A 13,833-nucleotide genomic window follows, 5' to 3' on the forward strand; every position below is an offset into this window, starting at 1 on the left:
ATGTAACAATGTAAAATATAAATGTGTTTTAAAAAGTGTTTCTTGCTGACAGACAGACTCTCCCAGACTTTAATTAATTAAAGTTATGAAAAGAAAATATTTTTTCTAAAAATGTTTATGGTTCTTTTGTTAGTCAAACCTACGATTAACACAGATTTTTAACTGGATGGTGAATCAGAAGTTTAATCTGTAATCTGTCTCTATCTGTGGGATCCAATCAATAATTGATTTCCAATAAAGGGGTGTGTCAGTGCCAGTAAGAGTTCTTGAAGGCTGCTTTCGTGTATCCTCGCTCCTCAGAACCCTTTCCTTGCTCCTTGGAGAAGGAATAAGAGCTTTGAGACAGTTTTCAAAATGGTGGATCAGAACGGCTTCCGGTTCAAGTGCAGATCGAGGAGTGAAAAATGATCAAATAAGAGACTTGAGATGTACCCACTGACTGCTTGGAGACAGGCAGCAGTTGCTTAGCAAAGAGAAGGAGAGAGTCTAAATCTAGTGAGCAGAAAAGGGAGGGAGCTTTTCGCTAGGAAACCAGAGGCTGTACAGAACAAGGAGGGGATAAAAAGAGGGAACAGCATGAATGATGAAGAAACCAGTGGATAAAATCAGCTGACTGCCCTGTGTTTTGAACAGGTTGATGCTGAGGGAAAAGGAGAGAGGAGAGGAGAGGAGAGGAGAGAAGAGTGGGAGGGGGAGCTGTACCATCAGAGCTGAATGTATAATCAGCAGCTGCTGCTTCTGTCATGTGAGCAATAGCAGAGGGAGGGAGAGAGAAATAGACCGTAGGCTCCTTGTTCAGTTAGCGTAATATTCTGGCTGAAGATGGATAGAACCATGGAGACTTAACAGCAGCATGGGAGGCAAGCTTCTGCTCCTGTCATCTCACCTAGGACAGACTGGCACAGGCAGGTCGTAACGTGGCAACCCCTGCTACATCTACGCTTCTTCATCCTTCTGTACTGCTGCTGCAGCTCCAGTGTATTTTTAGCATGTCAAGCCCAGGCATTGCCCTGGCTGTTTCACACGTTCTCTCCTCTTTGAATCTGCTGTTTTTTTACAATGTGTGCATTTTGCTCTGCTGGCAGCTTTTTTCTCTTCCACCCTCTGTCTCTTGATTTCTTAACCCTCTCGTTTTCACATGCTGTAACGGCAGCCTTTTTCTCTGGAAACCTCTAATCTGGTAAGCAAACAGCAGTCTGGGGAGCTTCTTGACATTGACATTTTGTGCTTGCTGTCTCATTTTTTTTATATGTCATGCATGTCAGCATCATCATTACAGGATGTGGTCTTCAGTTTTAACATCATTGCTGTTTAGTTGCCTGACTCTTTAATGGACAGCTGTAGAAATGGCCGATGCACTGTGCCTGCAGTACCTGTTAGATTGAGCACTCAAGCTGGCGTCCAGCTGGCATCTCAGTGAAGCCTCGCCCCTTCTTCATCCTCCATGCCAGATGTCATTAGTATGATAAAGGCCAGTGACCTCTGAACTCTCCTGTATATTTATGCTTATAAAGGGGAGGAACAGAGCTTGGTACTGATTGCTGTGGCAACACACATCATTATGTAAGATTGCAATTTAACACCAGGTAGCTGGATCAAAGTCCTCATACCTTTTCCACGTCTCTTCGCTTGTTGCATGTACAGTATGTTACGAGTAAAGTAGGTAAAGGCTATTAGTCCACCTAGCTGTAGTTAAAAAAACTGAAAGAAACAGTGTCCACAGTGAAATAGTATAGGCTTCCAAACCTTGGAGGATAATCAGGCAGGCTAAATATAGCACTCTCACAATGAGGGATGGGGACCTCCCGTCTGTCTGAGGTTACAGTCTGTCAGTCTAAGGTGGGTAATTGGAGACACTGGTTACTAGTCTATATTTATGTCCATATATTTATTTATTCTTATTTGTCGAATTATGTTGAGTGTTAGAGCGATTGCGTTTTCTAGCCTGCATATTGATGGTTATACAATCTGAAAATGTCAGTACGCTATTGTATCTAGTTAAAATAAACATGTCATTTTTTACAATTTGGTGTTTGCTGTTGTTAGGTTTTCATTTCATTCCTACTTTTTTTCCTTCCATTTATCAACTATTGCAGTGCCCGTGCAAAATCTGTTTTTGCGTGTGTTGTTACTCCAAAGTAGCCTGGGCTATTCGAAGTGTTTTCAGTTTCATCCATTTTTTTGACGGTCTGAAGTGTATTTCACATTTTAGCTGCCAAAGCTCTGCTGCCTTATACCCTCTCTAAAGCCCAGTTTCCACCAGGAGCGCCACAGCACATCTCAGGAGGCTGTCTGCGCCACAGCGCTATCAATCCGCAGCATTTCTATCTTTTGACGGAGCCATTTCTAAATCGCGTCAAGCGCAACAGAGCAGATTGCACCAGACAGGAAGTCAGACACAGAATCAGCATAATACAACTTCCGTCTTTCAAAATAAAACAACCCGTGCAGCCTCCCGATTGTATTTCAGCAACAAACACGAATAAAACAGCTACGTAGCCTACTGACACATGGTATAAGCACAAAAATCTAATAAACTCCAAATCAACTAAATTTGAGTTAACAAAATCAGTGTGAGTTGACACCAGGCAGAGGATGGAGCAAAACCGTGGAGCAGCCGGTGGAAATCCCGGTTAACTCTGGTCCTGCGTTGTGCTCAGTGTGCTGTGTGAGAGGGGGAGTGGCCAGCGGCTTGAGCAGCAAAAGCAAATGTGTGCTTCTTTTACCAATATATTTCTCTCTCTCTTTTAGATTTCTTATCCAAACATCAAACTTGGCACTAGGGCTGGGCGATTGTGGCAAAAATCTAAATCACGATTAATTGAACTTTTAACCTCGATTACAATTAATGAAAGATTATATTCACCCTTGATGAACACAATATTTTGTGATATTTTCGCACGAGTAAAAATAATGTGAAAATAATTTTTAAGGTGTGACGCTGTGGTTAATGTCTAGTTTAGGCACAAAACCCACTTGATTAGAACTATGAAAAGATCATGGTTTGGGTTAAAATGATCACTGGAGACAAGTTTTCAAATTCCTTAAAGACATGCAACCTTTACTGTCATGGCAACAGTGAACACCACGATTAATTGACATGAGTAAGATTAGGTCGATTAGAGTTTCTAAATGTCGGTTTCGATTATTTTTCGATTAATTGCCCAGCCCTACTTGGCACTGCACTTACTCGTGCCCGTTGAAAGACACCTGTCACGTAATAATATAATTTGTGAGGTAATGGAAACCATTGTCGTCTTGAGAAGACATGCAGGAATTTTAGAAAAAAATCTATAGTATTGGGATAAAAAAAAAAAATCTGAATCTGAAATATCATCGTAAGATTGCAGTGTACTTTCATCCTCCTTTTTTTAAAAAGAAAAAAAAATCCAGGTTAAAAACACTTCTCTTCTGGTTGAGCATAGCTCAGCGGGTAGAGCGCCCGCCCCATGTGTTGAGGCTATAGTCCTCGTTGCGGTTCGAATCCCGAGCCGAGCGGTCTTATCCTGCGTGTCATTCCCCCTCTCTCTGCCTCCTGTTTCCCGTCTATCTCCACTGTCCTGTACATTAAAGGCAAAAAAGCCCAAAAAAATATACTTTAAAAACACTTCTCTTCTCCAGGCTGTGCTTACAATTGAGCTCTTTTTAAAGCACTTTAATCTTTCATTTGCACTGTATGTCCTTTTAATGATTTTAAAGCAAATCATTATTTTATGCTGCAACCTTATATTTAACATGCTATTCTAGCATTGTTTTTCTCTCTCTTTCTATTTTTCTGTACTTTGTTTTTATTTTTTATTTTTACTTTTTTTATTTTTTATTATTATTATTAGTGTGGGGGGGGGGGGTAATTGTATGTTTTAATGTTTGGGTTTTATTTTTATTTCTCATATTGCATGTTTTTATGTTTTTTGTTTCCAATTCTTACTGTTAAATGTTTGTTTCATGTAAAGCACATTGAGTTGCCATTGTGTATGAAATGTGCTATGTAAATAAAGCTGCCTTGCCTTGCCGTTGTACCTGGTATTAACATTACCATGAGAATTCTAAATAAGGAGCAGATGAAGACCACTGACACTCCTGCACTGCTAACGCCTCTGCTCACTCATACTGCAACATGCACTGCCCACACACATGCATCCAGTAGCATTTGTATTATCACACTTGACATCTCCGTAAGCATCTAGTAGCACACTGTGGAATATTACACACACTTGTGAGTGCAGCTTGTACTATATCTATTGTAACACTGCTTTGCTGCTTTGTCCCTAGGCCTACTCCCAGGATGCCTACCTCCGTGGCCACAGCGGCTACAGTGGAAATGCCTGTCACATTCCTGATCCACCCACTGTATGCTACCCCAGAGTAGACTGTAAGCCTACGGGTATGGCCCAGGCAACGGATTCAGTGGGGCAGGTTTGCCGAGGGCCAGCAGCACCTCCAGACCATGGGTACCGCAAGGAGATCACCGTGCCTCCATCCCCCCCTCCTCAGCCATATTCAAAAAGCCAGATGGCAGTGTGCATGCGCAACGACAGCGTGAGGACTGTGGTGGTTCCTCCTGATATGGCCCATATGGGGCGCATGGGTCCTGCACATAGAATAGATTACATGGACCCTGCCTTTGCCAGGGGGAGGCCTGGCTCATTGGCCCAGTATCCTCATCCTCGAAAGGCTGACGTCTATCCAGGTGGTCCAGGAATGGTTCCATATGGAGGTCCCGGACCTCATTTCCCATCCAACCATCAAAATATTGATTGGCGCACTTACCAAACGTACAGGGAGTACATTGACAACAAAGGAATCCATTCTCATGCTAGTCGGACTATCCAGGAGAGGCTTGATAATCTGCGAGCTGCTAGTCAAAACAACTTTGGAGCAACTCATCACATTCCCCGGGGAAACTGGGGCTCTAAGGGGATACGACGAAGGAGTACATCCCATGAACGGTCTTACCAAGGACCCCCACCACACTTTCAGATTGCCCCACGCAGTGCCTCACAGGACCGCATAAGTGGTTCAGAGAGGATGGGCCAAGCCAGGAACTGGCCACCTCGCAGTGTGTCTCAAGATGGCCTTATGCACAAAGCCCGGGCACACTCCATGGACTATGTTGACCCTGCAGAACTGTCACGGTCCATTGAAGGAAGAGGAGGATATGCAAGAGCAGACCAAGGTACGAGGCCCAGCAGACAGTCTATCCCCAGACACGCTATGGTCTATAGGCCTGTTGGATACAGCAGTGGCGGCATGAGGGGGCCACCCAATCCTTCTCTCTACACTAAAGGACCAGATTCTCTTCAGACTCGCTCCTCACCCATGCTCTCAGACAGAGCCTCACATTTTGGAAAGAGCACAAGTGCTGAACATTCTATTACTGACCAAAGAGCTTTTGTCAAAGGTAACCACACAGGACATGCTACCCAACAAGGCCTGGGCAGGATGCGAGCTGAAACCATCCAGGCTGTTGAGACTGGCAGAGACACAGCCTTGGCAGGACACAGGTCCTCTTCATGCTCTACCCCGAAACTGATGCCTAAGAGACCTATGATCCTCAAACCACCCTATCCAGAGTCTCAGAGCCAGGTGAATGGACGGAGCTCTATGGAGGCCGAGGTCGTTCTAAGGGAAAAGCCCCCCTCTGGCAAGAACCCCAGCCCTCTGCGGCATCCCTCCTACATCCTAGCTGTAAATGACGACGGAGCAGATTCCACAGCAGATGTGGTGGCATGCTGGCTTCCCAATGATGCACGTCGAGAAATACACATACGCCGCCTTGGGGAACAACATCATACTTCCTGTTCCAGCAATCTGGATGAGTCTCTGGACTCTATTCCATTCATCGGTAAGAGAAAAATCAGTTGTAAGCCTTTCAATTCACAGTTGTCATAGCAACGACAGCAGGCAGTAGTAACATGAGGCAGACCAGCAAAGCTGACAGTAAAAGGGCTTCCACCATAGATGGTAATAGGAATCAGTTTAAAATAGATGGATGGAAAACTGTTGAAAAAAAATATATATATATATATATATATATATATATATATATATATATATATATGTATATGTATATATGTATGTATGTGTGTGTATATATGTGTATGTGTGTGTATATATGTGTATGTGTGTGTGTATATATATATATATATATATATATATATATATATATATATATATATATATATATATATATATATATATATATATATATATATATATATATATACACACATACATACATACATATATATATATATATATATATATATATATATATATATATATATATATATATATATATATATATATATATATGTGTGTGTATATATATATATATATATATATATATATATATATATATATATATATATATATATATATATATATATGTGTGTATATATATATGTGTATACACACATATATATATATATTATATATTATATGTGTGTGTATATATATATATATATATATATATATATATGTATACACACATATATATATATATTATATATTATATGTGTGTGTGTATATATATATATATATATATATATATATATATATGTATACACACATATATATATATATTATATATTATATGTGTGTGTATAAATAATATGTGTACTGTGTTTAGTCTTGTCGTAGAGAATCTGCTGTAATCAGTTCAGCAGTGAGAAAATATTCATAATTAATAGGAACTCAGTGTGTTCATTGGTCCGCCTTCATGGGAACATTGCTGTTGTTACTTTGCCAGAGGCAACACTGAATATGAATATGGAAGACCTTCTATATTTGGCACTCTCTTAAATGTACCTTGAAATATACAGTCAGATGTTTTGTTTAGATATTTCTCTGTATTGTCTGTCCCCCTGTCTCATTCTGTCCATCTGTCTCTCTTTTATATTTATTATTTATATTTGTGTGTGTGTCTATCCATCTGTCTGTCTTAGCCAGTATTTTTATGATACCACATGAGGACAAGTAAATGCAAAAGTAATGGCTCTGTTAGAGAGATTTGTTATTCAGTTATTGTTTGCTGGATCTGATTTAGATTTCAGTGTCAGTTCTTGATGATTAAGCTGTTCATACAGAGAAAAGGTCAGTCAGTCCCTGAGAGCAAAAAGAAACTAAACAAATTTAAGTTAAAAGACACAAATCAGCACGTTGTTTGTGGCTCTAACTTAAGTAAAGTCTGTCTGGATGCTGATCTGCTTATGACTTGGAAGGACATAAGGAAACATTTTGTACTCTGCAGGTAGACTGTATATAGGAACTAGGTCGAAGGCAGCGACAGCGGTGGAAGAATTTAGTCTGACCCATGGGAGAAGAGTTTGTTTCATAGTTGAATTTGGGTCTTTTTGAAGCTTATCTAGCTTCAGAAGTTTCAGAATTCACAAATCTTAGGAGATAAATCTGCAGTGGCCTGTTTACTTGCACTAGTCTTAGACCTCTCAATAACACTCAGTATAAATGTGTGAAAACCTTTTTTGCCCCTAGGTGTACTTAATATCCTTAAAGAAAGAAATACAAATGTATTAAATGTGAAACACCAACAAATTAACTATTGACAAATATTAAATGTCCATCAGCCACATAATGTGCCTCTAATGGCATAAGTGCACTGTTTAATCCATGAAGTGCATGTATTGATTTTGAAAGTTAAAGCAGCAGGAGACTCCATTTGACAGATGAGTGAGAGATGATGAAGAGTTGATGCTTCTTATGATCATCATGGCCATACAGAAGATATTGAAGACATAGCATATCTTTAATATTTTAATCATTTTAATTATGTAATATATGGTTTCAGGTTGTTACTGCTTCTAGCCTTTTTTTTCCTTTTTTCAAAGTGTTTTCTGTTTTGTTTTGTTCTGTTGTTCCTGTGCGTGTGGAGGCTGTAGCAATACAATGCTGTGGGTTAGTGCAAGTGTGAGTAAACATGTCTGTAGGCCCAAGCCTGTCAGAGCTCATTTTGTCAGTTGAGTATTTTCAGTTGAACCTTATCTTAATTCTAGTATTTGGTCCCCTCTCAAAACATGTTTGATTAAAGATCCAGGTTTTGAATCATGGGACTAAATGTTGTGGTCCATGCACTGTTGGTTGTTAAGTTGGCCTGACAAGCCAGGTGCATAGTAGGCAGTGCCAGTGATGGTGAAGCAACACCACCCTTCAGTGTCCTGATTGAGCAGACCGCTGGGCCATCATCAGTGGCCTGTTTGAAAGGTCACTGGTCCAAGTGTTTAGTCATGTGGGATTAACCTTTGCTCCCATTGCTCAAAACATCATTTCATTTAAAGTCTGTATAAAATAAGAATAAATATGTGTTCTGAGTTTGACATACCACAGAAAAGTGTATTGTTAACTACCCTGCCAAATTTGAATGATTAAAAATATATGAAATTAGGCTTCAAGTTGTGTAAAAAGCAGCCTCTGTCTCTGCTCCCAAATGCTGTGGGAGTGCCCGCCGAGTTTGCTGAAACCCCGCCCCCTAACAAGTGTCACCTGTCTATCAAAGTCACCACCTCTACCCGAAACATGGACACTACGTCTGAGAGCTTTCTGCCGTTGGCTCAGCCGCTAGCTCAGCTGCTAGCTCAGCTGTTAGCTCGGCGGCGAACTCGGCGGCTAACTCAGTCAACTGGCAAACTGTGTAGACAGTAGTAGTAGTAGTAGTAGTAGTAGTAGTAACAATAACTCGCCACTAGGCAGGTTAACCACTGAGGAGAGAGGACTCTCGGGCTGTGTTCGAAACTGCATACTACATACTACATACTACATACTTCCATCCTACACACTACAACGACCAGATAGTAAGCAGACCGTTTACACTGTAGTAAACTACACAATAACCCACAATGCATTTCGTCCCTACCCGAGCTGAAATCAGCAGGCAGAAGCTGATTTCATTTTAGCTCTAACTCAGTAAATATACCACTTTATCGACATTTCTAACCTTTTTTAGGCGAGAAAGTAGCCCTTTAGATCCACAATGTGACGCTAATTTGTCCAAATAACACCTGTTTAAAGTTTTGTTCCTGCAAATTCGGAGTTAGCCGTAGCAAGTAACGTACTTCCGGTCACTTTCATAAAATAAAACACCCGTTGCCTTTTATTATTAAGAAAACCATAACGATAGAATTGGTGCTTTTATTTTGAAAACTGGAAGCGAACATACCCTTGCTGTAGCTAACTTGAAAACACAGAGGTGGTGATCTGTGACGTTTGTATTTTGGGTTTTTTAGTTACGTTGCATCTTGGGTAATTTGAGTGTGAGTAGTCAGCTCTTGATGCATATTCCGCATTTCTGGTGAATCTAGTATACCATCCGGGAACTTCTCACATACTCTAAATCACATACTACACAGTTTCAACACACTACATACTTCAAAATGATGTCAGAGTTAGTACGAGTAGTAGGAAAGTATGCGGTTTCGAACAGACCCTATGTCTTTTATAGTAGGGGAGGGGCCAAGGTCACACGGGTACGTCACGGAGTAGCCCTTTTTTGCAGGCTCAGAAAATCAGGAAAAATGAGAGGCTGAGAAACAGTTTAAGGCTCTATCTCCACAAGTCAGTACTGCATAGTTATCAGCCTTTTCACATGTTTTCTGTAACCATTTTCCAATATGGAAATATGTTTAGAAATAAATCAATGAATTGACTTTACACAGACTTTAACTAGCCCACACTAGACACATCATATTCATGTTCATTTATTTTGCTGTGTATACAGAGTACACCCTGCTTGTTGTTTAGAATACATTTCACAGAGCTCAGATTTGACCTCATGGCCACAGTCTTTTTTTAGTGTGTCTTCATTGGAAGATGTGTCCAATGAATAGCGTCCTTTGTAGTGTTAACTTCTAGAAACCTTTTTCAGTTGCCATGTGTAAGACCCGTTAGAAGGAAATGTACTGATCCATCAAAGACAGAGAGAATGATTGAGTCTGCTGTAGTTGATGATGGGACAGACAGTGAACTTGTCCTGACCTTTTCATTATGGTGCTGGTGAAAGTTTGAACTGTAGGACTCTGAACTTGGTGGTGTTAGTCTGGCCGGTGAAGGGTCTGTTTGGAGTATGAGAGTTAGACCTGAAGAAACCAGACATGTTTCAATGTATTTTTGTGTCTTATGCAAAAGTGCACTCACTGCAACAAAAGTTTATGTCCTTTCGGTTTGTTTTGGACTTGGATTTATGCTGAATGGATTAGAAGAGACTGATCATGTGATATTTTGGAGGGATTGAATAAAGAAGAAAGATTGAAGTTGTTACTCCTAAATAATTTTTACCAGTGACAGGCAGAACTTTACTGTAGCTCCCTTTTAACAGGCCGCCTCGTCTACATGGTGACATCCTTTTTCCTTTGCCCCGTTTCAAAGTTGGGTACATGCTGGAACTAGGACAGTTGCTTTTAAATTTAGCTCCAAAAGCCCCTTGGCTGCAGAGAGCAGCTTTGTACTCTGAGCTGTTTCAGGCTTGAAGTGCCCGGAGTGGGCGGTACACATGAGTCAAGAACTTCCTTCTCTCTCAGAAAAACCTGTCAAAAGATGATCTGTTCCCACTCTCAGCTGTGTTTTGACATGTTAGGGATGGGAGTCACAGAGGGTTTTTAATTTTGCGTGAATCCCACAGATGATTGTTGATTAAGTTGTTTTTGTTTCATAAAGATGTCCTAAGATATGCAACATAAATATTATTTTGTGTTATGTGTTTGATGAAATAACATACACATAACACACCTATTCACATAGTTTGAAAAAAAAAAGTTGTGTTTAAACTCTGTGCTCACATTAAATGTGTTGTTGTTTTCATCACAGATGAGCCAGTCAGCCCCAGTGTCGACCGGGAAGCGGCTCCTATTCCACCTTCGGCTGTGATATCTGTTGCACCATCAATAACGACAGGTCCCTCCAGTCCAGGCTCACCATGCCCTCCCATTCGTCGACAGCTGTCACATGACCAAGGTAAAGAGCATTGGGTTTGTTGGGTGATGGTTGTCAGTCAAGGCTTGGCTCTTAAAAGCTTGTATTCTTCACTAATCAGGATTGTCGTATTTTCTTTAGATCATATCAATTCATTTTAACTCTAGCTCCTCAGATTTTCATTTATTTAGTATTTATTAGAGTATTTAGTTACTCTTTAAAATCATCTTATCACAGGACGCATACCTTCACATGCTCAGTTAATACAGGTGAATCATCATCATATTCTATTAAACATTTTTTTAGAATCCCTAAGAAGTGCTTTGCTGGAGTCTGAAACAGCCAGCAAAACAGAGCGGTCCAAATCCTACGACGAGGGTCTGGATAACTACCAGGAGGAGGGAAGAGGGTAAGTGCAGACTGTTAATACGTCATTGCTCTTGTTTTTCACTTATTTGTATCTGTATGAGTCTAACCTTCTGCTCCTTCATCTTTCTCCATTTTTCTCACTCTTGTTGTTCTTTTTTACTAGACGTTCTTCCAGTAAGCATATGCCCAGTCTCAGGGGTCTGAGGAAGGTGAGTAACTATTGGATTAATCCCAACACACCACCAAACATCATGTGATATTAGTCCTTTATTATGTGGCCCGGTACATACTGTCACAAAAGTTGCACATTTACATTTTTTCCCATACTTTATGAAGAGTCTTTTTTTTCTAAATTTATAGAGCCAACCACTCGACCTGAAATAGAAATGTGGTCCAGTTTTGTTTTTAGCATGACTGAGAGAGTGAACACTTTTACATTATAAATGAAAAACTCCAGCAGGGCTTTACTGGCACTGCCAAAGACACATTTTTATAATGCATGTCAACTGAGTGTGGATTCATATTACTTCTATACTGTAAAATGTGGTTACAGATAACTTAAAAAGGGTAAGTAAGGGCTAAATGTATAACTCATAATAGTCAAACAGGCTTTGATGCTTCCTAAATGTTGTTGGCATCCTTGGCAAGTGTTTTGAGGCACAAATGTTTCAGATATTGAGATGTAGTCATCTCCTTCTCTCACTCTCCATGTTCCCTGTCATTCTGCTGTCAGTTATCTAATGAAGGAAATAAATGGCATGTTATGTATTCACACTTGCAGGCTCTGGATGGTCATAAATCATCTGTGGATTCAGGATCTCGAAGGGACTCCTCTTCAGATGTCTTTGCTGATTCGTCCAAAGAGGGTTTCCTTAACTTTAGGCAACTTAATACAGAAAAAACCAAGGTATGCCAGTAAACTTGTGTTTTTAGTGAACAGTCATAAATATTAGATGTGTCGACAACATGTAAATAAGCTCACTTCTGTTTTATTTCTCTGCCTCGGTAGCGTGTTGGTGGAGGAATGAGATCATGGAAGCAGATGTATGCAGTTTTACAAGGTCACACCCTGACCTTCTACAGAGACAGGAAAGACGCCCTGTCTCATGCTTCCTCACAATCTGACGAGGACCCTCTGCGAATCAGTATCAAGGCCTGTCTGATTGACATATCATACAGCGATACAAGACGCAAGAATGTGCTGCGACTAACCACCTCGGATTGTAAGTACTTGTTCCAGGCAGAAGGGCGGGACGACATGCTGACCTGGATCAGAGTCATTCAGGAAAACAGTAACCTTGATGAAGAGGTGAGTTTTTGAGAAGGAGTTAGGTTGTGTTATTAACTGTGTCGCCAAGTTAAGAAGACTGACACATGACAAGTTAGATGTGGTTCACATATTTGTCAGTAAAGTGCCAAAATGACAACGGCAGTGTGTGTTGCAATCATCTCTTCCAGTAAAATTTCATAAAAGCAGAGCAGCACCAGTGATTAGTTGTTGAGGAACAACAAGACAGTTTAAACTAGACTACTGCACCATAAATAATTAACAGGCACACTCATCAGCAACAAACTCTACCAAAGTCTACATGTATACAAGAAAAGGAAGTGTCACAGGAAACTAGTTTTACCTGGGCAGAACAAAAAAAAACAAAAACACAGATGGCATTTCTCACGGTGTAAGTGGAAAATTCCATTTCAGCTGAGGACCAGTCAGTAAATTGCCTTTCAGCAAGACCTTGTTAACTGTATCTTCTGGTAATAATTCATTTTGGTATCTAGCAGCACATGATTAGGTAGGGTCACGTATTATAGTGAGACTGCTCAGTTACTATCTGCATAGACTGACCAAAAACATTAAAATGAAATCAGTCAGTGGAATATATGTGTAATGCAGAGTTTTCTCTCTTTCTGTAATAGTTTTTGTGCTTTTAAATCATATTGTGCTAACCTCTAATCAAACTGTATGCTGACAACATGATTTTTTGAAGATTTTCTTGTAGTTTTGAGTGTTTAGGCTATATGGCAGACTTCACTTTTTTGGACTTGATGGTGAAGTTGATGCTGTTCTACATTCACTCTTAGGGTTAGAATATGGTTCAGCAATGAAGCAAAATATTGTCATTTGTGTGATTTCGTCAAGTATTTGTCTGCCTGCAGTTTGTCTCCAGTGTTTCATCTTCAGCCTGTTAGTCAGCTGACTACTACTTAGATTTGCATGTATGTATCGCTGACTTAGAGCATCCTGTTTAGAAAATTATTTTGTTGGAATGACAAGAAATGACCAAAAACTGTTCAATCCTATTAGAGATGAACATCTAAATTAAACTCCACCTGCCTAAAGCAGAAACATAGTTTTAACCTTTCTTTGTGTGTTTATACTGTCCTTACTGTACTGTACTTACTGTCATTTCAGAATGCTGCTGTAACAAGTCAGGACTTGATCAGTCGAAAGATCAAAGAGTACAACATGATGAGGTATAAAGTACTCTTTATTGCCCCCTGGGGCTTATCCGCAGTACTCAGCCACATATCAATCCGTTT

The 13,833-nt window shown here is 40.1% G+C and overlaps 1 protein-coding gene across 2 annotated transcripts in view; it reads left to right on the top strand.

Annotated features, from left to right (window-relative positions):
* arhgap21b (Rho GTPase activating protein 21b) overlaps positions 1-13,833 on the top strand; it is a 42,857-nt gene that overhangs the window by 20,261 nt on the left and 8,763 nt on the right. For both annotated transcript variants that reach the window (XM_053330136.1, XM_053330137.1), the window contains exons 8-14: positions 4,273-5,845; positions 10,816-10,962; positions 11,227-11,329; positions 11,453-11,498; positions 12,071-12,196; positions 12,299-12,598; positions 13,706-13,767. In XM_053330136.1, coding sequence (XP_053186111.1) covers positions 4,273-5,845; positions 10,816-10,962; positions 11,227-11,329; positions 11,453-11,498; positions 12,071-12,196; positions 12,299-12,598; positions 13,706-13,767 — 2,357 coding nt within the window. The remainder of the gene's footprint in view (positions 1-4,272; positions 5,846-10,815; positions 10,963-11,226; positions 11,330-11,452; positions 11,499-12,070; positions 12,197-12,298; positions 12,599-13,705; positions 13,768-13,833) is intronic.

This window comes from Scomber japonicus, chromosome 12, assembly GCF_027409825.1.
Source record: "Scomber japonicus isolate fScoJap1 chromosome 12, fScoJap1.pri, whole genome shotgun sequence".
In the NCBI taxonomy this organism is placed as follows: domain Eukaryota; kingdom Metazoa; phylum Chordata; class Actinopteri; order Scombriformes; family Scombridae; genus Scomber; species Scomber japonicus.